This window comes from Engraulis encrasicolus, chromosome 10 (assembly GCF_034702125.1).
Source record: "Engraulis encrasicolus isolate BLACKSEA-1 chromosome 10, IST_EnEncr_1.0, whole genome shotgun sequence".
NCBI classification, from domain to species: Eukaryota; Metazoa; Chordata; class Actinopteri; order Clupeiformes; family Engraulidae; genus Engraulis; species Engraulis encrasicolus.
Window position 1 is genome coordinate 21,826,915 of NC_085866.1, and position 23,363 is coordinate 21,850,277.

The 23,363-nt window shown below is 49.7% G+C and overlaps 1 protein-coding gene across 1 annotated transcript; it reads right to left on the minus strand.

Moving 5' to 3' along the window:
• Nucleotides 1-76: 76 nt before the first annotated feature.
• Nucleotides 77-23,075, minus strand: asxl1 (ASXL transcriptional regulator 1). Its single transcript, XM_063208395.1, has 10 exons — nucleotides 22,938-23,075; nucleotides 22,264-22,429; nucleotides 19,963-20,048; nucleotides 17,406-17,490; nucleotides 15,754-15,879; nucleotides 13,028-13,194; nucleotides 10,721-10,817; nucleotides 10,395-10,500; nucleotides 7,521-8,766; nucleotides 77-4,860 (listed from the first exon to the last, which is right to left on the minus strand). The coding sequence occupies exons 1-10, from the start codon at nucleotides 23,022-23,024 to the stop codon at nucleotides 1,030-1,032; spliced, it is 5,997 nt and encodes a 1,998-aa protein (XP_063064465.1). The 5' UTR covers nucleotides 23,025-23,075; the 3' UTR covers nucleotides 77-1,029.
• Nucleotides 23,076-23,363: the final 288 nt, after the last annotated feature.

A 23,363-nucleotide genomic window follows, 5' to 3' on the forward strand; every position in this document is an offset into this window, starting at 1 on the left:
TCTTATCTGTTCCACCTCCAACTTCAAAACTGTCTTCAGAAATCCCATATTTAAAACAAAAAACAGAAACAGTTGGTCTAGATGAGGTGTTGGGCACAGCAGACGTAAAGGGAGCCTCATAGTCCGCTCAATGTCAGCTTTATTGAATAGAATACTGTGCTTAACGGTCGTGTACAGACTTCACTTTGGATAAGAAAATAACAAAAACAAGAAAAAAGTGAAAGCACTTACAAAAAGAGGAAAACAAAAGAAAGAAAATGTCATTTTGCTCATTTTAATGATTAAAAAAATATTTCTTTGCAAGACAAGACACACAAAAACAGCCCTCCCAATAATCCTCTACAGCGAGAACAGGGAGAGAGCACAACGCAAACAATTAACAGCCACCATTTTCACAATTTTATTGATGAATGGTGTCAAGATGATGAGGTAAATGTTTTTTTTTTCCTCCGTGGAAAAAAAAGAAACAAAAAAGGCACAATTTACAACCAACCGTGCCATAAATTCACAATAATAATAACAATAACCATTATTATTATTATCTTGGCAATAATAATAACAACATCATCATAACAGCAATAGAAAATATATGCGACAAAAATACAGACTGGTTTTTATGTTACAAGGCATCTTTCAGCCTCCTATACCGTCCCGCCAATCACCAACACTGAGCAAATGCAATCATATATCAACACCCCCATGCTCCAGTAAGACCAGCAAACACTGTCAACTTTCCACCACCAACCAACCAATACGGCAAGGAGACTGACAAAAAGTTCTTTTTTTAAAGTTCTTTTTGTTTTGTTTTAACTTAAGAGACTTTGTACGGCAAAGACACCGCAAGACAAGAGTGTTTGTGTTCATTCAGGCTGAACCCCCCCCCTACCCTTCACTCCCACCCCACCCCCGGTGGGAAAGGTTGCAAAGGGAGGGTTGCGGTTTAGGGTTTGGGGTTGGGGTAGGGGTAGGGTAGGGTGTGGGTTTAAAAAGCAGCACATCTTCCGACTGTCCGTCCGACCGACCGACCGACTATCTGACCACCAGGCAAGAGACGCAGAGTTTGGAGGGCCCGATGCAGTCGTCGTGGCAGAAGGCACCGCAGCCCTGGCACATGATCATAGCCTTCAGCCGGCACGAGCACTTGAGCGCCACCTCCTCCGCCACGCTGGGCCCATCGGCAAACGCCTGAATACTCAGCGCCGCCGCAGTCTGTCCGCCGCCCATACCCATCCCCATGCCTCCTCCTCCGCCGGCACCCGAGCGCGACCGCAGCTGCAGCACGCCGTCCGCCAGGCTGCGGGAGAAGCCGCTGCCGTCCACCACCGACACGTTGGCCGTGTAGCTGAACCCGGACGACATGCCGCTGCCGCCGCCGCCAACCATGCCCATGCCCATGCCACCCATGGCGGCCATGCCACCCAGCACGGCGCCCACGCCTCCGCCCGTGCTCTGCTGCAGCTTGGGCACCTTGCTGTTGTAGAGCTGGAAGGTGGCGTTGGAGTTTGAGATGGGCGAGGAGGAGGAGGAAGGGGAGACGGAGGAGGGGAGGTCCCCTGCTCCTCCTCCTCCTCCTCCTCCTGCTGCTGCTGCTCGGCCGTAGGGACTCCTGCCCTGCTCCTTTTTGGCCATGCGCACCAGGGACATCTCCATGTTCAGAAGACCCTCCATGGCACCACCGCCACCGCCGCTGCCACTCAGGTAACTGTCCAGGGAGCTAAGAGGCTCCTTTTTGGTAATGACAGCCGCCGCAACAGCAGAGGAAGCAGCCGAAGCAGCAGCAGCAGAAGTTGGCGTAGGGTGATTGGGATGCGGAGGGGTGACCATAATGGTTGCAGCAGAGGTTCCATTGTTGTTGTTGTTGTTGCCTCCGGTCGGGGGGTTTTTGGTGAGCGCCTGACAAGAGGGACGTGACGAAGGGACCTCGTTCTTGACTGTGGCGACCGGAGACAGCTGCTGCTGCTGCTGGAGAGGGGCATGATGAGGTGGAAGCGTCTGGAAGGATTGTGGCGGGTGTGAGGGAGGGGCTTTGGTAGACTGCCAGCTGATCTTGACGGTGGGAAGGACCTCCGAGGGGCAGAGGTCGGCATGCGGTGGGGTTGGGGAGGTGGCGTCAGGGGTCGAGGTGGTGCGGGAGTGGGGGTGGGGGTGGGGAGGAGGTGCTAGGCCAGAGTGCTGCTGTTGTTGTTGCTGGAACGTTGTTCTGGGCCGTTCCGGAGTTCCACCGCGCATGGGCGGCTGTTGCTGCTGACTGCCAGGGTGCTCTTTGATCACGGCCGACTCGTAAGCTGCAGAGAGCTGAGCGGCAATGTCAGAGAGGCGCCGGCCTGAGGAGGAGGAGATGGAGGAGGTGAAGGAGGAGGAGGAGGAGGAGGAGGAAGAGGATGGTGGGAGAGAGGTGATGACTGACACTGGCCCTGCTGGAGCACTACCTCCCCCTGGCGGCTGGGTGTGGTACTGGTGCAGAGCGGAGACTCTGGCCGTGGCCTCTTCAAACAGGCACGTCAACCTTGTGGACACAGAGCCCGACCCGTACCCACGTCCAGAACTTGGGGACACTTTGTGCTGGCTCTGAGGGGAGAACTCGGGGCCCGGAGAGTCCGTGCCTGGGCCCGAGGACGACGAATCGCTGGGGCTCCTGAAGCGGGGGCCCGGGGTGCCGCGGGGGCCGGAAGGCTGGCGTCCGGCCGGAGAGACTGCGGGACTCCCCGGCAGCCGGTTGATCTCCAGCTTGCTGGCCGAGTGGGGCTGGGGCAGGACCTTCTCCAGGGGCAGGCTGCCCTGCAGCAGCTGGGTGACAAGGGGGTTGTTGGCCTCCACAGAAGACATGGGCCTTGATGACGAAGATCCCCCTCCCATGGCCTTCTTCAGCTGCTGGGCTGAGGATGATGATGATGATGATGATGATGATGATGTTGTTTTGTCCTCCCCGGATGATCTCCGGAGGAATTTGGCTTCGTCTGACATGTTGTCGGTTTGGATGACTGACTTTGGGCCGCCGTTTCGGCTCTGTTCTCTCTCGGCCTGAGAAAGACTCAGGTCTAGTTCCCCGGTGTGATTGGAGGAGTGAGTGCGAATGGGGTGCTGGGATGATGACGACGACGACGATGACGATGGATGCTTCTGGGTCTGGATGACTGGCTGGTTCTGGAGGCCGTTGGGGTAGCGGGCCTGCTGGATAACGGACTGGGCCTGGGCCGGGTTGTGGGACACGTGCGACTGGATGACTGGCTGCTGCTGGTGCTGGGAGGCGGGAGGGGGACTGAACGTCCGGGAGGAGAGGCGGCGGCTGGGGCTCTGGATGACCGGCTGGTTCTGGGGTTTGCTGGAGCTGTGGACGGCGCTCAGGCCGTTGCAGTCGGAGGAAGCGGTCGGGGTCGTGCTCGTGTGCCAGTCCTCCTCTGGTGCTTCGTTCTCAAAGTCCGAGGCCGTTTCCGTCGAGTCGCTGTGCGCTCCCGAGTCGTCAGCGCCCACAGCTACTGAGCCCGGGAGGCGCGAGCCTGCGTTCTCAAAGCTCACAATGGCCTTGTTGTCCTCCACGGCCGATTCAGAACTGCCGCGGTGGTGGACGTCCCCGACTCCAATTGGACCGTTTCTCGAAGCCACAGGAACCTCCTCCGCCCTCGACTGTGGAGCTGGTGCAGGTGCCTTGACGTCGGAGCCGTGTTGGATGACGCCAGCGGAGGCCGCTCTCTGTTCGTGCCCCCCACTGCTCTGCTGCTGCTGCTGCTCGCTTGCTTCCCAGGCCTGGGCAGCAGCCAATACAGCCGCTGCCCGTGTCCTGATGACGTCCACACCCTGCGCGCCGAATCGGGGAAGAGAGTCCGGTATGGAGGTGGGTACTAGTGTCACGGGGCCGCTCGGACCCTTCTCGATGACCGACGCCGAGGACGTGGTCGAGGGCGAGGGCGAGGGGCTGCTGCTCTCTGTCGGCACTCTGCTGTCCCTGGAGTCGCCGTCCTCCGTGGAAACGTCCGGAACGCTGCTCACGGATTCCGGTTCGTTGGCAATAGTCTGCTTTGGAGTGTCAGGGGTGGGGGCGGGAGTAGGTGTGGGAGTGGGAGTGTCAGAGGCCTTGTCACTGGGGCTGGTGGTGGAGAGCTTATCCCCCCCGGGCGAGAGCTCCTCCGTCTGGGCCTGAGAGGCCGGACTCTCCCCTACCGACGGGGACGGTGTGGGGGTCTGTGGGGTCTGCGGCGGCTCCGACGGGGGAAAGGAGGACGGGTTGGTGGAGGAGGAGTGGGAGGGCGAGGGAGACGGGGCCAGGGCCTTGGGAGTGGAGGCGGCCGTGGTGGAGGCGGTCGGGGTGCTGGACTGCACAGAGGCGGAGGAGGTGGAGGTGGGAGTCCTCTCCGAGTCTACAGCGGACAGCTGTAGTTGTGCTCCAGACGAATGAGAGCTCGCAGGCGAGCTCTGTTCCTCCACGTCGCCCCCTGCTGTGCTGGTCGCGACGCTGCCGCTCGTACTGGTGCTGCTGCTGTCGCCACCCCCGCCCCGGTCCTTATCCCCGCCTCCTCCCGGCTCGACCGGCCCCGGGTGCTCGCGTGTCCGCCGCCCGCTGGAGCGATCCGGTAGCCCAGCACGGCCCCCCGGCCCAGGCCCAGTAGTCCCGCCGCCGCCCCCGCCAGGCCCTGCCCCATCGCCAGTGGTTGCAATAGCAGCAGCGGCCTCTCGCTGGGCTCGGGCCTGCTGGGCGCGGGCCTTGATGTCCGCCAGTGTGCGCGCCCCCGTGCCCGACCTCCGCGAGCCCCCGCCCCCGCCACTCCTGCCGCCGCTCCCGCTCCCCTCGTTGGGGGGGACGATGCGGGGACAGATCTGGTACGTTGGCGCCCCCTTGACCCAGGGCGGTTTGATCCGGGAGAGCTGTATCTGAAACAGAGGGGGGAATGTCCCTTAGTTATGCGGCACACACCCGAGTACACAAAACAACACATTGCAACTCAGTTAAACATGTAAGCTTTTCAACATTTAAAAAATAAATAGAGTATTTCTTGGTATATATTTTCATTTTGTAAAACCTATCAACATCTTCAAATGTCTAACTTACGTAGGGTTTGGGTTAGAATAGACGCAGCACTGTGTATATATATATTAGTGGTGGGCCGTTATCGGCGTTAACGTGCTGCGATAATGTGAGACTCTTGTCGCGCGATAAAGAAAATATCGCACGTTAATCTATTCTCAAAATATAGGTTTGGAGTTTGAGTTTAATTGACAGACGCTTTCAGACTGCGCTCCAGTCGCTTCGCCTCTCCACCTGTTGCTTCAGCAGACCTACTAAATATGATCAATCTCTCTGCTGTGGTAGGTGTTGTTCGAGTGCTTTGTCATAAGTGGTAGACTAGAGAGATGATATTGTTTGAAGTGAAGCATAGAGAGACATTATTGTGTGTGAGTAGGCAACCAGCCCGACATAGCCTACATTTCCTCACGCATTGCATGGAACACATTGCCTAAACAACTTCCAGAAATCTTGCCTGTGCCATAATTGCAAAACATTCCTTGTGTGATATGCATTTTGAAGATTGTCAAACTGAAACTGTCAATATCTACTCTCACTGAATGTTTGTGTTGCAATCGCGCACATTTGCGACTCAGTGAGATATGCTCATGTCAAACGGTAATAATCCTCGCGGTTGTCGCGCTTGACTTATTTTTTTGCAAACTGAATTAATTTCGAGTTGTAACTCCTCTGGCGTTCTAACTCTGAAAACTGTCAGGTTTAGGCCAAACCGCCGTGTGCCAGTGCTGCAGGTTCTAGATAGCCAGTAGCCTGGCTCTGCTGAGGGCTGCTGTGACTGCGCGCAGAGCTCCTCCCTCTCTTAAAGGAGTCGAGCTCCTCCCTCTCTTAAAGGAGTCGAGCTCCTCCCTCTCTTAAAGGAGTCGAGCTCCTCCCTCTCTTAAAGGAGTCGAGCTCCTCCCTCTCTTAAAGGAGTCGAGCTCCTCCCTCTCTTAAAGGAGTCGAGCTCCTCCCTCTCTTAAAGGAGTCGAGCTCCTCCCTCTCTTAAAGGAGTCGAGCTCCTCCCTCTCTTAAAGGAGTCGAGCTCCTCCCTCTCTTAAAGGAGTCGAGCTCCTCCCTCTCTTAAAGGAGTCGAGTCGAGTCTCTCTCTCTCTCTCTCTCTCTCTCTCTCTCTCTCTCTCTCTCTCTCTCTCTCTCTCTCTCTCTCTCTCTCTCTCTCTCTCTCCTCTCTCTCTCTCTCTTCTCTCTCTCTCTCTCTCTCTCTCTCTCTCTCTCTCTCTCTCTCTCTCTCTCTCTCTCTCTCTCTCTCTCTCTCTCTCTCTCTCTCTCTCTCTCTCTCTCTCTCTTAAATAGCCTAAATGTTTGATAGATTTATCTGTATTTGCCTGTACAACTTATAGCACTGTTCATTTTGAAATTTCAGTATTTTATAACTGTAAATGCTTCCTAACATATTGGACACACTTAACACATATTGCAGTGATTCTTTTCATCACCAAGTATCAACATAACCATTTTTTGAAGATGAGATGCATTTTGGAAAAAAAGATGAGCTCTGGTCTAATGCGCCATCTGTCTTAAGAAACCCCAAGGTTTTTTTTTCCAGCATTATTTCGCTAGCGTGCCTATTCTGAATGAGCCATTTTGATATAGATTAATCTAGATTAATTTCATAATTACAGTGAGATTAATCTAGATTAAAAAAATTAATCTATGCCCACCCCTAATATATATATATATAATGTGTATGTCCTCTGTCGGACAATGACAATGTAGACAATGTGGGTACACATATACGGGCATGAATCAGATTATCTAGTCTCAAGGGTGATGGCAGTTTTTATGAGTTATGAGTCTGAAAATGCAGACCACAGACTTTTTAAAGCTCCGGCCAACTGAAGTATGAAACAAACTATTACAGTGCATGGAGTTTCTGAGGTTTGGATGCACAACAGCAAGAGAATATTATTAAGGGTACTTGCTCGGACTGCTATATCAAGAGTACATCAAAAGACCAATTCAAAACTTTCTTTTTTTGCTATTTGAGGCACTTTCTATTTTTACAAACGACTGGGAAAAAAACCCTCACTGCTCAATAACTGCAGTCCTCAGAGACATAAAAATGATAATAATAATAAAGTAAAAAGTAAGATCGCAACCGGCCCCGGGTACAACTGAAGATTATTGAGTATCCCACACACATTCTGCATCATGAGTTTACATTGCTTCCCTCAGGTAGACATTTCAGGACACTGAACGGCAGACTGATTAAATATAAGAACTCTTATCCCCAATGCGATAAGAATGCTCAATGACAGATAGACATGCCATGAGAAGGGAGTGCACATGTTATGTTTTTTTATGTTTTATGTCTTCTATGTTTGTATGTTCTATGTTTGTATGTTTCTTGTGTTCTCTATGTTATGTTGTATGGGTATGCGAGTGAGTACTGTATGTTATGCAGTGATTGTCCCCGGGGCGGAAATTTGTCTTGGGCTTCAACAAAGTACACTCTAAGTCTAGCAACAAGAACAAAAAAACCGGCTGGATGTACAAATCGTACCCGGATTGGCGGGACCTTGGGCTCCTCTGTTGTGGGCAGTGGCTTCTCCGAGATGACCCCGTCAACTGTGTTACGAAAGGACTGACGGTCGTCGAGACGCGGTCTCTTCTCGGGAAAGCTAGTGAAGGCCTGGCTCTCGCTGTTGTTGTTGTCGTGGCAGCTGGACCCCCCCGGCCGTCGCTTCTGCTCCTTTGTGGAGGAGGTGGAGGTGGTGTGGGGAGGAGGGGGCAGGCAGGGGCTGGAGGTGGCCGAGGGGCTGGCCGCGGGGCTGCTCTCCCGGCTGCTCCCGGCGCCCGTGCCCGCCGTGCCGGTCGTGATGACGGACGCCCCGTCGTCCAGCGGGTCGGTGGCGATGGCGGCTGTCGAGGAAGAGGACGAGGAGGAGGAGGACGAAGAAGAGGAGGAGGACGACGAAGAGTCCGAGCTAGCAGCAAAGGCGCCCTGCCTGTCTGAGGCGGAGGAGGGCGAGGAAGAGGGCGAGGACACTGAGGAGGCGGAGGAGGAAGAGGAGGACGGGGAGGAGGTGGAGGCCAGGGGAGGGTGGTGGTGCTCGTGCTCGGGGACGTCGACGTCCACATCGACGTCGGGGAGGAGACGCGTCGAGACCTCCTCCTCCTCTGGCACCTCCGGCTCCTCGCTGGCGACAGGCGAGGCTGGCGCCGGGGCGGGCGTGGGGACCGGGGAGGCGGGGGCTGCCTCGGGGCAGGGCGAGGGGACTTCTGCAGGGGCCTCCATTTCCAGATCGGAGGGGAGCACCACCTCTTCCGGCACGGGGACGGCGGCAGCAGCGGCGCTGGCTTCTGGCAGCGGCGTGGAGGGGCGAGAGGGAACGGGAGAAGCAGCAGCAGAAACAACAACAGCAGCAGCAGCAGCAGCAGCAGCAACAGCGGTGGCAGCGGCGGTGGCGGCCACAACACAAGCAGCGGCGGGAGCAGCAGCAACAATGGCTTCATCGTCATCTTCATCGTCCAGGGCCGCGGAGGCGTCCGGTTGCTCGGCGGAGGTGCCCGCCGCAGCGGGACTGGTCTTGCAGAGGGTGCGTCGGGCACGGCGCCGCAGGTCTGCCCGCGAGCGGCGTCTGATACGGCCCTCTCGTCGCCGGCGGCCCACGCTGCGGCGCTTTGGCGTTTCTGCGGCGGCGGCAGCTTCGGTGACTGCGTCTGTGTCTGCGTCCAGCGCGGCCTCCTCTTCGTCTCCCGGCTCCTCCATGGTCAGCTTCAGGGCCTCCTCGCACGTCAGCCCCGACCTGCAGACACAGCGAAAAAATAAAATAAAAAAAGAGACCGTTAGGAACACGTCACAACGAGGATACATCCCCAGTGCCTTCCTATGTAGAAGGCAAAACACAAGGTATTGCCTATGTAGTAAAGCAGAATACCCCAGTAAAGCTTTCAACCAGGAGGCGAACGGTACCCGGATGAGATTTTCTGTATATCGAGTCATATTTGTTGTAGGCAAACCATGGTTACTTAGCCGTCCCAGAAGTCCGCAGGAGTTCAGCAACTGCACAGTCATTGGTCATTAGTGCTATCGAGGGCAGCCCCCAGATATGTAAATGACGGTACTGTAGTATGTCCAATTTGTGCTTACTAGTAACTGGCTTTCCACATAGAAGCTACTGGTCAGGGCACTGAGTGGTAGCTACTGGTAAGAAGGCAGTGCCTAGTGCCTACCACAGGTTTTGGATGTAGCCCAAGTGTCGTCAGGTGATTAAATGACCACCACTACCATTGCAGGGTTGTGCGCGCTATGCACCCTGGTAGCCAGGATTTGACACTACTCAGCATTCATTTGCAGGGACACGAACCACAATAAAACTAGATGACAAAGCCACAAATGTATAAAGATGAGACTAAGCGTAAAAATACAAAGAATCAAAAGTTAAAGGAGCAGTTCAGCCAATTCAATATGCTGTTGTATTGCTCACCCTACTCTTAACTTGTCAGTACCCGGCGTTGACGCAGCATTTTTTGGATCAGTCCTTTCCGTGATCCGAGCTATTCTTATGGGGGCAGATTTTGTTTACATTAAAAACTCTTAACATAGGCCTATTCCAATTGTTTTCCTAAAAAGGTATTGCTGTTTGCTAGTGGTCTGCTGATGTTGCATAACCTTTTGGATGTTTTTGGGAATAAACATTGTTTTTATGAAATGTAAACAAACAACTGCCCCCATTACAATGATCAGGATCTCAGAAAAGGCTGAAGAAAGAAAAGAAATCTCAGCTACTGACAAGTCCAGGGTAATGTGAGCATTACAACTGCATGTTGAAATTGGCAGAAGTTATCCTGTGCGTACAGAGAAGTGATACAAATATTATGAATACTATACATCCATTGGAAATTCATATTGATCCAAGGAAACAGGTAACCAAGGTAACCACTAAGATTAACTGAAGGATGTCTGACTGATGTATTATTGAACAAATGCATTTAACTTCATGCTCAGTCTTGCTCTTCAAAACTCCACAATAACATGTACTGCTAGCTGCTATGTACTGCTATCAAGTTCTCAGAATTCACTTGATTTCCAAAAAGACCTTGACTCTTGATTCACAGACCAATGTGTTCAGGTGTAAGTCCTGGGAGACATTCTGCACTTATTTGGGTCAGTGTGTAATTATTGTGTCCTTGAAGTTGCATCGCATGTGGTGTGTGTGCACCTAATCAGTCAGGTGTGGCAGACTAAAGGCTACACACAGCGAAACACACTGAGAGTTAGAGTCACACCAGAAAAAATAACCTTAAAAAATAGGAGAAATGGAAAGAAACAGCAAAGGGAAGGCAGAGAATTGAAAGGAAGACATTGAAAGACACGGATGGAGAGAAATAACAGGAAAGGAAAGCAGGGAAAGGGAAAAAGAGGATTTCGTACCGTTGGCCGTGGTACTCCTCAAAGAACTTCTCTTTCCAGGCCTCCACCTTCTTCTCCTTCTCCATCTCCTGCCTGAACCGCACCTGCATTTCATGGGTGAACTCCCCTACAGAGACGGAAAGTACAAAGTACCGAGTGGAGGAAAAAAAAAAAGATGGGAGAGAAAATTAATAAATAAATGAACAAAAAAAAAAAAATCACAAAATTTAAGCATCTTCCAACTGAATGGTAACAGGCTCTATGGTGAAATCTCATTTCTCCTTTTCCCCCCTTCAAAGGCCGTGGTGTGGTGATGTTACAACATCAGCGCGCCCCATTGCACTAACCTTCTGCCAGCCGCTCCTTCCAGCTCTGTGAAGCGTGTGTGAAGAACTCATTATTAAGCGCCGAGCTACTGAGTCGAGGTAGGCCGTCAGGGCCGACCTGGAGGACAAACAGGGGGAGAGAGGAGAAAAAAAAAGAAAAGTAGTCAGGAGAGACAAGACAGCCGTAACTTGCTTAAAGCACTACTACATAATTTTTTTTGTTACCAAGCTCCGTACCAAAACATGTAGCCAGGTTAAATGGCTGGTATGTGTCTTCTGATCAAGGGGGAGAAATAGAAAAAAATCAGGAGACAAAACATGCTTTAAGCGCAACACCATTACTTTTATATCCTGGTTACATTTTTAGTACAGCGATTGGTAAACGTTTGGCATGCCTCTGCCGATCAGGGGGAAGTGAAGACGGGAGTCAAGAGGAAAAACGGCAACAGCAACCGAAAGTGCTTAAAGCGGCGCGCTACATCATTATTTTGTATCCTGGTTATATGTTGAGCACAGAGGTTTCGTAAAGGGCTGGTAAATCGCCTCCCATCAGACAAAGAAGTTAAAGAACAAAACAGAAACAGACATGGCAAGCAGCTGGAGGAGATGGCAAAACATACTTCCAACACAGCCAAACAATATAAGATGAATAGCTAAATAAGGAATAGGGCAATATACTAATCAGGTACAAAAAAGAGCCAACATTGACTGCTGGCAGTATATCCATTGACAGTGCATTGTTATCTGCGACGTGTGATGGCAACATTTTCATCATCTTCCTGTCTGGAAAACGGGAAGCCATCAATCATGCTGTTGCTAAGCAACGTTGCATTTAAAAAAATGCCCCATATATCACTACCTCGAGGATGTGGGGCGCATTCTAGAAAATGTGGAGGCAGCAAATGCAATTCAGGAACAAATGGAGATGATCCACAGAGCTTTTAAATTGATGCTCCCACGCTTGACCGACTAAACACCCCAGAGTGCTTCCTATTAGTCAGTCCATTCGTAATGCTGTCTGGTTTTAGCACTAACGTTACATGCAGAGGAATTTGAAACAACCTTTCGCCAAGTTTCAATGACTTTCTAGAACCTACCTCAATCTTGGTGTGGGACTTGTGCAACTAGCTAGCCTAGTTGAGGGACCATGCTAGCTGGTCTAATTGAGGGGACTCACTATTCAGTGGACGCCAGGTAGGATCTGAGGCAGCTGATTGGTACAATACTGCTGCATTCAGTATATACCCCCCCCAGCTGTCAATTACTAATTGGTGGTGGTGGTGGGTGGGGGGGTATAGCAGGGAGGGTTGTCCAGTCAGCAATAGGAGTAGCCAGGCCGTGCCATCCTGATGACGCAACACCTTCAGCGTTGCTACTAGTTAGGTGAAGAGCAATGCAAGTAGTCTGAGCTCCCGAAAAATCGGGAACTTTTCCCACGTCGTCGGGAAGCAAACAACCATTAGCAAAACAAGGGAGGTGGGTCAACCATGCCGTTTGGGAAATGTTAATTGTTATGCTCTTGGCCAGAACAAGTCTCGAAGAGATTTGAAAGTCGATGATAATCAGGCTACAATACTGCTGCATTCAGTATTTAGCCCCCCAGCTGTCAATGACTAGTTGCTGGGCTTTTTTATGCCTTCATTTAGATGAGACGGTATGAGACAAGATATGGTATGAGACAAGATATGGTATGAGACAAGATATGGTATGAGACAAGATATGGTATGACAAGGGACAGGCAAGGATTGGGAAATGACCTCGGGCCGGATTCAATCCTGGGTCCCTGGCTTAATGGTATGGTGGCCTTAGCCCTCTGATCCATATCCCCCAATGACTAGTTTCTATCCACACCCTACCTTGTGTCTTTTTTTTGCCTTTTTTATTTTTGAGATAGGATAGTGTAGACTGAATGGAAATGAGTGGGGAGAGAGACGGGACAATCGGCAATGGACCTGAGCTGAAATCGAATCTGGGTCGCTGGTGTAACGGTCCAGTTCCCAGCCGTTTGAGCCACGGATTGTGCGACTAGCTCGGCTAGTCGGGGATGGACTCACCAAAGAGGGTAGATTAATAAAGAGGATTCAAATCCTGCCCACCCAATGCAAAAGACTGTGTTGTCCCCTCCTTCTTCTACTCTTTTTGAGGTGTTTGCACAAGAAGTGCGCTACCGTCATCTACAGTGCTAGGGAGACTCCAATTATTCTCAACCTCAAGACTCCAAAGGTCTCCAAACCGAGGGTCTCCTAAAGGGGCGTTCACCCGACATCACATGGATACCGGAAAATAACTAGAATGAAGTATCTCTCTCTATAAGATCTCGGGCCTCACCTGTCGGTCGACCTCAGGTAGCAGCTGGAGCAGCTGCTGCTGGGAGTGTGCGGGGAAGGCGGTGAAGGTGCGCATGTTGATCAAGGCTCTGATGTTGGTGTTGACAAGGATGGAGCCCGGGGTCTCGAAGTCCACTTCCACTCCCCCTCGGCTCCTCTTCATGGGACCTGTTGAGGACAGATCAGTGGTAAGAAAAAGGGAAGTTGGAATACAGACAGCACAACAAGCACCTCAAACAGGCTTGCACAGCTCAGCAGCATTGTCAGTCACTAACTATGTTAGCAGTGAAGTTACCAACCATATTAGCAACTTAAAAGGACCAGTTCTGCCAATTTCAATATGCTTTTGCATTGCTCACGCTACCCTTGACTTGTCAGTACCCGGTGATGCTCAGACCTTTCCGAGATCTGAGCTATTCTAATCAGGGGCAAATTTTGTTTACATTTAAAAAAATCTTAACATAGACCAACTCCAAATATTTTCTCAAAAGGCATCACTGTTTGCTAGTTGTCTGCTGATGTTGCATAACAATTGCAATGCAATTCCCGATTGCCAACCACCTAAGTTGCTAACTGGTTAGCAACGACACTAGAAAACCTGGCCCTGGGTTGTTGCAAACTGTACTAGGATTTTGTATGTAATTGAATATACAACACAATAATGTATGAAGCAATACACAATTAATAAAGCAATACACAAACGAGTTGTGTTGAATTACACAGGAACAGTCAAATACATCACTGTTTGTGCAAAATCATTTGAAAACACAAAACTCAGTTCACTCGCATGAAAGCCAACAAAAACAAGCCATTCAGGTTTTGCAGCCAATGCAGTCTAAGCATACAATGGGCAACCAGCAAAAGAGTAAACACAAGGTCAAGCAACTTTGGGAAATACAGAGTTTTTTTTTTTAATTCTCTAATAAAACAATTCAGCTGACGTACAAAACACAGGCGTCTGTACCGATGTTCATGCTTGGAACATGCTTTGTATCTTTATTTGACTTGCTTTGAGGTAAGTCTTGAGGGATAGAGCAGGACTGTGTATGGTCAGCTCTTTACAGGGGTATGGGGGGGGGACACACGAGGATGGAGGTTTTAAAGGCTCATCGCAGCAGCCTTCTCAAAATGTCAGAGAGATGCAGGAAAATGCATTTTCTTTGACATTCCCAACAGTGGGGATTCTGCAATGGTTCAATAGGCGGCAGACATTAGTGATGATGAATGGGGTTTTTTGGTAGGTCGAGAGCAATGGGAGGGATTACAAAGAAAGGTGTACGTAATGGAAGGATTCAGTGCTGGTCTAAAAGAACACAAGTTTTGAGAGTGCAGGGTTCCTTTTTTTTGTTCAAGTGGCAAGGTTCTTTTTTTCCCACGTTGACAGACATATATTCTTGTGGGTGGGGAGGGAGAGGTTTGACAAGTGGTGCTTTTTGTAGAGGTGGTGGGTGCGGGGGTGGGTTAACAAATAAGGTTTTTTTTCTTCCTCTATTGGTGGTTGAAAAGCACTGGTGACTGGGGTAGGTAGGGGGTGATTGGTGGGGGATTTGGGACTAACATTTGCTCTGAGAGGTGGAATGGAATTTCAACACATAAGAAGCTGTGAATGTTTTTTGGGGAACTGACATACAAATGGGTTGGGGGTCACATGTCTTGTTGCACAGGACTCAGGAGGACGATGGGGGACTAACACACAAGCCATTGGAGGAGTGGGTGGGTAGGTAGGTAGGTATGGGGTCATAACTTTTTTTTGGTCTGTAAGCCTGTGCAGGGGTGGGGGGCATGTATTTTGTAGCACATGGGGATGGGGAACTAACACACAAGTCATTGGGTGGGTGGTTGGGTAGGTAGATAAGTAGGTATGGTCTGTAGACGTGTGCTGGGGGGTGGGGCATGTCTTTTGTAGCACATGGAGGACTAACATACAGTGTAAGTACAGGAGGTTGGGAGGGTGACATCTCTTTTGTCGGACATTGTGATGGGGGACTAACATACAAGTGATTGGTAGGGGAGGTTGGTAGGGGCACAAGTCTTTTTGGTCGGTAGGACTGGTTAAGGGGGGTGGGAGGCGGTGACATGTCTTTTGTAGGACATATTGATGGGGGACTAACATACAAGGGATTGGTAGGAGGTTGGGAGGGTAGGGGGGCAAGTCTTTTTGGTCGGTAGGACTGGGTAGGGGGGTGGGAGGCATGAATTGGTGATGGGGACTAACATACAGTGTAAGTGATTGGTAGGGGAGGTTGGGAGGGGGCACAAGTCTTTTTGGTCGGTAGTACTGGGTAGGGGGGTGTGAGGGTGACATGTCTTTTGTAGGACATAGTGATGGGGGACTAACATAGCGGTTGGTGGGGGAGATTGGGACTGGGAGGGGGCACAAGTCTTTCTTCACCACCTACACAAAGTCCGGTAACACTTTACTTGACGCCGGTGTCATAAGCATGTGTCATTACAGTGTCATAATAGCGTCATGACAGTTATTCATGTGCCATAAACATTATCTCAATGTCATAAACATGTTATGACTGTTGGCCTTAAGTGATATTCGGTTATGGCAAAGACAACAGGTTTGTCTTTGCCATTACCGAATGTCACTTAAGGCCAACAGTCATAACGTGTGACATGGCATAACGATTATGACTTCTCTATGACTGTCATGACACTGTAATGACATGCTTATGACACCGGCGTCAAGTTAAGTGTCACACAAAGTGTCCTCATCAGTACCTGAGCGAAGGCCACCAGGCATTCTCTTGAAGTGCTGGGGCCGCTTCCAGCTCAGATCGGAGCGGCTGCGCAGCGTGGGGCCCCCCGAGCACCCCCTAGTGCTTTCCCTGCGCCTCCCCTGGGCTCCTACGACATGGGGGCGAAATGTAAAGGGGAGGAGGAGGAGGTGGAGGAGATTTGATTGGTTGGTTTAGCCTTAACATACACTCTTAGTAAATAATTGGAGCGAGTTTGGAGGAGGTGGGCAAGTGGGTTGGGTTGCGTGGGAGTGGGAGTGGAAGGTGGGGTAAAGGGGAGGTGTAGCTCGATTAAGCTTAGATGGGCTGTCGGGAACAGACAGGCCAGGAGGTGAAGGTGCAGCGGAGGGGAGGAGAGAAGGAGCAGCAGCATTTGCAGAAACGGCAGCAGCGGCAGTGGGAGTGACAGCGACAGCGACAGCATTTGCAAGTGAGTGCAAAAAACGAAAGCGTTCAATGGTGATTCTGAGATCAACATCAAAGGGGTTAAGGAAACAGCTGTGTGTGCGTGTTTGGGTGAAGGAGGTGGCATTGGTATTGGGACAACCATAGATAAGGGAAAAAATATATAAAATAAAACCGCACCACAAAAAAAGATGGGAGAAAAAAAACGTGTGTTCCATGAGGCCAAGGACGGATGTCCGGTTAGAAAAAAAAAAGTGTAAAAAAAAAAACACAAACAAAATATCTGGTACTTTGTGTGCAGGGCGAAAGCAACGTAAGGAGGCAGGCACTAGAGATCAGTAGCGGGGAAGGGAGGCAAGAGAAGGGAAGGGAGCCGAAGAGGGGGGGGGGGGGGGGGTACGCGGCGAGCGAAGGAAGAAGAGTAGAACGAAGGGAGGGGAAAAAAAACCGGCGCCAGAGGAAGCCCGCCATATAAATGATTAAAGACTGTCAGCGCAGAAAATTATAAACGCCGTCAAGCTGCACGGGACGGGCAGGACCACAGGCAGAGGGGAAATAAACAAAATGGTACACAGCAGGGAGGAGAGGAGAGGAGAGATGGAGGAGAGGAGAGGTGGAGGAGAGGAGAGGAGAGGAGAGAGATAGGAGAGGAGAGGAGAGGAGAGGAGAGGAGAGGAGAGAGATAGGACCGAGTGGAAAAGAAGAGAGGGTGGAGAAGGAGATAAGAGAGCAGAAAGAGGAGTGGTGGAGAAGGACAGGAGAGTGGGGAGAAGGAGGGGAGAGAGGGAGAAGAAGAGTAAGAGGGAGGAGGAAGAAAGATGAGAGGGGATGACAGAAGAGGAGGTAGGGAAGGACAGCAGAGAGGGGAGAGGAGAGGAGAGGAGAGGGGAGGAGAAAAGAAAAGGTAGAGAAGAGGAGAAGGGGAAAGGAGGTGGAGGAGAAGAGGAGGAGTGAAGAGAAGAGGAGAAGAGGAGAGAGGAAGAAGAGAAGTGAGAGGGGAGGAGATGAAAGGTGCTTGAGAAGGACAGGAAAGAGGGGAGGAGAGGAGAGGAGAAAATAGAGAGAGGGTGGGAGGATGACAGCAGGGGAGGACAGGAAAGAGGGAGGAGAGTAGAGAGTAGAGAGCAGAGAGGGGGGGGGGGGGTGACAGCAGGGAGGGAGGGGGGGGGTGACAGCAGGGGAGAGCGTGTAAGGGGAGTGTAGGCTGGAAAGAATGAGAGCAGTCTTAACCTGATGGCACGTGCTCTCCGTTGACCTTGAGGGGAGTGAGAACCACGCGAGGCATCATCACCGACTTCTTCCTCTGACGCCCAGACTGCAAGAAAAGAAACACACATTTCAAGTCAAATCAAGGGGGACAACAAAGCCTGCCACCCTGACAAGTGTGGTAGCCGTGACAATAATTAGAAATATAAATAACAAAAATGTTTGAATTGTTCTCCTAAAATTATTCAATATCACTCTCCCTTCCTGTTGTCTAGTTTAAGTTCCAGTCATCTAAAAAGTGAGTGAGCAAAGACACAAATGTATATCTTTTTTTTTTTTTTTTTGCAATAATTTTGAATGAAGGCAAACTGTAATAACAACATTAGTGCACACAGCAGCACTCTCCACTTCCTGTTCTGTGGTTGTGTTTCCATTATGTGCACTGCCCCCCCACAGTCACAGTCACTACTCAACCCAATTGTGACCATTATGACTAATGCAACTAATATGATTACAGTTCTCATAGTGCGTCACTGCCAGACATCTACAGTGCGAGTCATAAAAGAAAGTATTCGTCGAGAGAGAAATTAAAGTCCTCTCCCAGTTTAAAGTCTGAATGATTTGAATTGGTTACTTTGAAGCTTTTCACTGTAACTTATTTCAGCAGCCTGACCTTTTTACTACCAAGGCTTTCTGCTTGAAAGACACAAATGTGTTTTCAATGGTGGTGTTGAGGCATTTGCTTGCAGTCATGTCTTGAGGTCTTATGCCATATTCATAAACCTTGCTTCCACACACATTGGAAATGCCCAGCACACACACACTCTACAGATAAGGGCGAACTTGCTAGGTCACAGATAGTAATTAGAAAAAAACCTTAGCTAGAAGGCTGTGTAACGCCTCAGTACGGTTTGTGTCAGTTAGACCACCACAAAACAGCAATGAGTCAGAGATAAGGCAACTGGGCTCTCCCTGCCTTCCCAACAGTCTCTCACCCTTTTTGGCAGTACTACATTCACATAAACATATCGCCTCTGCCTCAACAGGCCCCTTGACTCTAATAATGCACTACATTGCAACATTTTTCATACTAAGATCCGGGAGTCTGGCATTGTCATATTTTGAATCAAGTGTCAAAGCTTTTTTTCACAGCTTGAAGAAAAAACACAATGCTTGTTGTGAGCTTAATCAAATACTGCGCCTCACAAACAGGAGAGTCAATTTAAAACAAACAAAGGTTGCACTCAACCCCTCGTGGCACTTAACATGTATATATTTATATGGTCAGAGGGTTCAAATTGTTCAGAGAACAAGTATGCAATCCTGAAGAGAGGCTGCACTGCAGACATTTGATCCCAGCAGCCAATGAAATCACATTCCTCCTTTGTGTCCTCGTCGAGCCGCGTGTTGATTGGCTGGTGAGTGGCATACAGCTTTTTTTTCCATTTATAGAGCCGGATCAGAGTACATGAGACAAGACACAAACAAATCCATATAAGCACTCTACAGATACAGGAAAAAAACTGTATTTGATAGCACTAGTACTGGTCCTGAAGGGGGATGAATTGCAAGCTGGTGGCTGAGACATCTTGGGTACAAAGAGATTACTTTTATTGTACCATTGAGTGGCTGGCCCATTTCACCATCTATTTAATAATCATGGAACCAATGCCCCTTTCCCTCTCTTTTTCGAAAATTCCGACCATGCAAAAGTTTGCCAAGTGTGTACAAAAATTATCAAGGTGAAACATTAGCTAATTAGTTTGCTAGTTCATGGCTGAACTTAACCGATTTCTGCTAATCACAGGATGTCTCTGGTTTGTCATCCTGGGACATTCAAAGATATGAACATGCCCCTGGCAAAATATGCTACAGTCTCCAAATTCGCCAGCCCAACATAGAGATATAGTAATAGCAGCTGCTCTCGACGCTTTTTGTGTACATAGCCAGTAATTTGAGAGTTGGCCGTTAAAGGTTCACATTTTGCTACAATGAACTTCCACCCGTACCAGAGTCGTGCACCCAAACCTTCCCATCATGAAGAAACAACCAATCGATAAGAACAATGTAGTTCACCCTCCCTCTTGGATTAACTCTCCCATATCCCCATCCTACAGCCAGTGACTCCCCTCCAGGGGTACGTGTGCCAGTAGGGGTGCACAAGCATACTGTAGGGGGTTAGGTGGAATAATGTAATGAAAACAAATGCATGGAGCATTGTCCACACATTAACAGCAGATGAGATGTAGAGCATGAGTGAAGTCCAAGGGTATTGACTCTGCCCTGATGAAGGCCATTCCTTGGCCGAAACATGTTGGCGTTTTTATCTTTTCTACAATGATTTAGCCATTTAATAAAGCTATTTTAACTTTTTTGGGAAGAGTGCCTTGGATTCTTCGTTTCTTTTGCATCCTATTTTTTGACCAAAGAGCACCTTCGGACTACCAACCAAAAACGCCATAGCCCTCCAAACTTTTCCTATTGTTTGAAGTTCAAGGGTACACAGGTTTGACAAAAGGGCTTAGGGGGTAGGCAAGAGGAAAAAAGGGGTTGGAAACACGGCCCTAACGGACAGGCTTACCTGTGAGGATCTGCTGAGGCGGGTCTGGGGCTGGGACTGGGGCTCTGTGGAGCAGGAGGCACTGGAGGACGTCTCGTCCACTGAGGCTGGAAGGAGAACACACAAGACAACACACCCACACACAGTCACACCCACACACAATCACACCCACACCCACACCCACACCCACACACACACGACAGCACCATTACTCACGGGCCGCCCCGTCCGCCTCGTGCCGTGCCAGACGACCCTGTGCAATGTCAGCACAGAGCGCGCCACGCCGGCCGGCCACGCAATCCTACTAGGCTCCGCACGGAGACCACTGGGCAGCATCAGTCAGACTGGCATAGGCCCAGACAGTCCCTCAGGGAGAGAGCAGAGCAGAGCAGAAGCTGAGTAGTGCGTAGCGCACAGATGACACATAACATAACATAACATGCCCGCCTGCCTCCGCTCCCCTTACCCTTGAGAAGCACCGCTGAGCAGCACGGAACAGAGAGGAACACGCAACCTGCATGAAAAGCCTTTTCTACAGACGGACGCCTATGAAAAAAGGCCGTCGCTATACTTGGTCTGATGCAGAAGCAAAATACATCTTGCACCTTGCATCACTAGCCATCTGAACACAATTCGTTTCAATCCAGCAGACGTTATTTTTTTCTTGTATTGGAATCACAACGTATGAAAAGGCAACATCAGTACATTTATGTTCAAAACACATCCAATACATCCAAGCTGCCAATGCATCCATTCATTCATTCATTTCAAGCGTGCGCACACCATAAATACACTAAGGCACAGTGCTGCTGTATCCAATGAAAGGGCCTATGCCACCGCCAACAGCACCAACACACTGGCCTTAATTGGCCACATGCAGAGATGGGGAGAAGAATGAAGCACGCGAGCGAGCGCTTGGCAATTTTAGCTTATTCTTCTTTTAATCGCCTCAACATACACTTCAGCCTGGCACCCGTCTTTTGTTTGGGTTTTTGTTACACCGCCCACCCCCCACTTTCAACTGGCTCCATGGCACATGGAGGTACAGTAGACCTGCAGACAGGACTAATGTTAATGTTATACATGCCTGTGAAGGAAGAGTATGTGGCACATGCGGCAGACATGATGGCCTCCATTCATGAGAGAGAGAGAGAGACACAGAGAGAGAGAGAGAGAGACAGAGAGAGAGAGAGAGAGAGAGAGAGAGAGAGAGAGAGAGAGAGAGTGTGAGTGAGTGAGTGAGTGAGTGAGTGAGTGAGTGAGTGAGAGAGAGAGAGAGAGAGAGAGAGAGACAGAGAGAGAGAGACAGAGAGAGCAAGCCATGCACTGCTCTGCACTGGGAATCTGCTGTGCATACGGGCGCATGTAACGCACTAACGCACTACACCACACGCAAGCAATTCAACGGCACACTCTACAAGGCAAAAAAAAAAAAAAAAAACACGAAAGAAAAGAGCAAGTGTGGGTTCCTATTTTTGGCAGCACGTCTGGGCCAAATATGATACGTCTTCACTAGATTTTTACATCATCTCTAACAGAAGCACTTCATACACTAGCGCGCACAGAGAGAGACAGAGAGAGAGAGAGAGAGAGAGAGAGAGAGAGAGAGAGAGAGAGAGAGAGAGAGAGAGAGAGAGAGAGAGAGAGAGAGAGAGAGAGAGAGAGAGAGAGAGAGAGAGAGAGAGAAGCACCTGTACGAATGTAACAATCAACACTCACACAGCTTCCTCTAGGCAGACTAGTGCAATACCAATCCACCAGTGAGTACCAAACCCATAAGACAAATGTAGGAAAAGAAAGGAGCACAGTAGTGCGAGTGGTTTAAATTGGGTACCACAGAACAAAAATGGGTCTTGAGCCTAAAGCAAAGGGACAGGCAACAACCATGAACCATCTGAAATGCTCGTTAAGGTTTTTCATGCCTTCTATGAAACATTGCTGTTAAAAACCTTTAAACTCTAGTGATGAGCGCGCCCGAATTGTGACCGGTTATAATATCCACAAAAACATGTTTTCTCACCGCTCTCATCTAGGTCACTGCTGGATGTGGCATGTACTGGCGTAACTATGGCAACACGCACATCTTCAAAAGAAGAAGTAGGGACGAGGATGAAAAAAAAATCAATGTCTCTTAGAGCTTTATAGGCTTATTATTCTGGAGGCGGGGCACTTCGATAATTGACTCTGAATGGTGTTCATCACGCTTAATTTTAGATATGTTTGTGTGCTGCTTTGGAACTGGGTGGGCGGGGGGTGAATTGTTTTTAAATTGCTTTGCTGATGTCACGCAGGGAAAACCGACCAATCAGAGAGCGTGCCTACCATCATTCTCACCGCTGGCAGCAGCCGTTTCCGTGGAGTCGCAGCTCTCCTGCTCGCCTCCCTCTGTCGTGGCGACGGTTGCCGTGGACGCTGTGGCTGGGGTTGCCGTAGCAGCATCGGAACCTTCTGTTGCTGTGGGGCTCTTGGTCCACTGAAGGGCATTTTTCTGCACAGGGTGAAGCATCCATCAGCAACAATACACTTTGATAGGATGACTGCACTATCCATAGCATGCATAAGTGATTCCATTTATGCACGTGCTTTTCATAAAACGACTTCCTTTACACGCCAAGGGAAATAAGCCTTCAAGCACTACTCTTTAGCATCACTTCTCTGCATGTTTTTAATTTAAAATATCATCTATATACCTGAAAAGGCAAATCTTTAGGCCTGTTTGATTAGCTGAAACACCTGGCATAGGTAATCAGAAGCACGTTTGGTCTCACTAATTGCCAGTCCGGTGTGCCTTTGAGCAGGGAATAGATGCAAGCATCTTAAGAGGCAGAGATCCCCACCAACACTGCTGAGATCTTCAGTTCTTCATTACTGAGACACTAACCCAGTTCTTCATTGCCGTCAGCCAATGTCAAAATTCCGAAAATAGGGAAGAAATAAAAAATCCTGTCAAATCCTGGTCAGATGTTGTGCATGTTTTGGTTGGGGGGTGTGGTTACCTTTAGGGTGAAGAGACTCATTCTGCCGGGGAGCTTGAAGAAGATGCTGTTCTTCACTCGGTCGCCCCTCACCTGGGAGTGTAGCATGGTCACCAGGCACGCCAGAGGAGCTGTGCCACTGTCACACACACACGGACACACACACACACACGGACACAAAAGAGAAGAAGGATGAGACTCCACAACTCAACCTTCCCATTTGCACATGGTGGTTTAGTCTTTTTTTGTCTGAAGTACATGTTAGCATCTTACCTTCTGAACGGACCATGGACAATGACGGAACATGTAAAAGAACCAAGAAGAACAATTATTCATCATTCCATTTCATTGCATTGAAAACGCAATACACATTCAAGGTGAATGGAAAAACACATGCACATACAATAGAGCGTGGTCAACAGGGCTCTAAATTAACACCAGTCAACC

Bases quoted from the DNA above. Each gene is read 5' to 3' on its own strand.
- asxl1 (XM_063208395.1), bottom strand. From the start codon at position 23,024: ATGCTACACTCCCAGGTGAGGGGCGACCGAGTGAAGAACAGCATCTTC. The intron at 17,491-19,962 runs GTAAGCCTGTCC...CTTTTCTTGCAG, and splicing joins GCCTCAGCAGATCCTCACAG to TCTGGGCGTCAGAGGAAGAA. The intron at 8,767-10,394 runs GTACGAAATCCT...CTGTGTCTGCAG, and splicing joins GAGGAGTACCACGGCCAACG to GTCGGGGCTGACGTGCGAGG.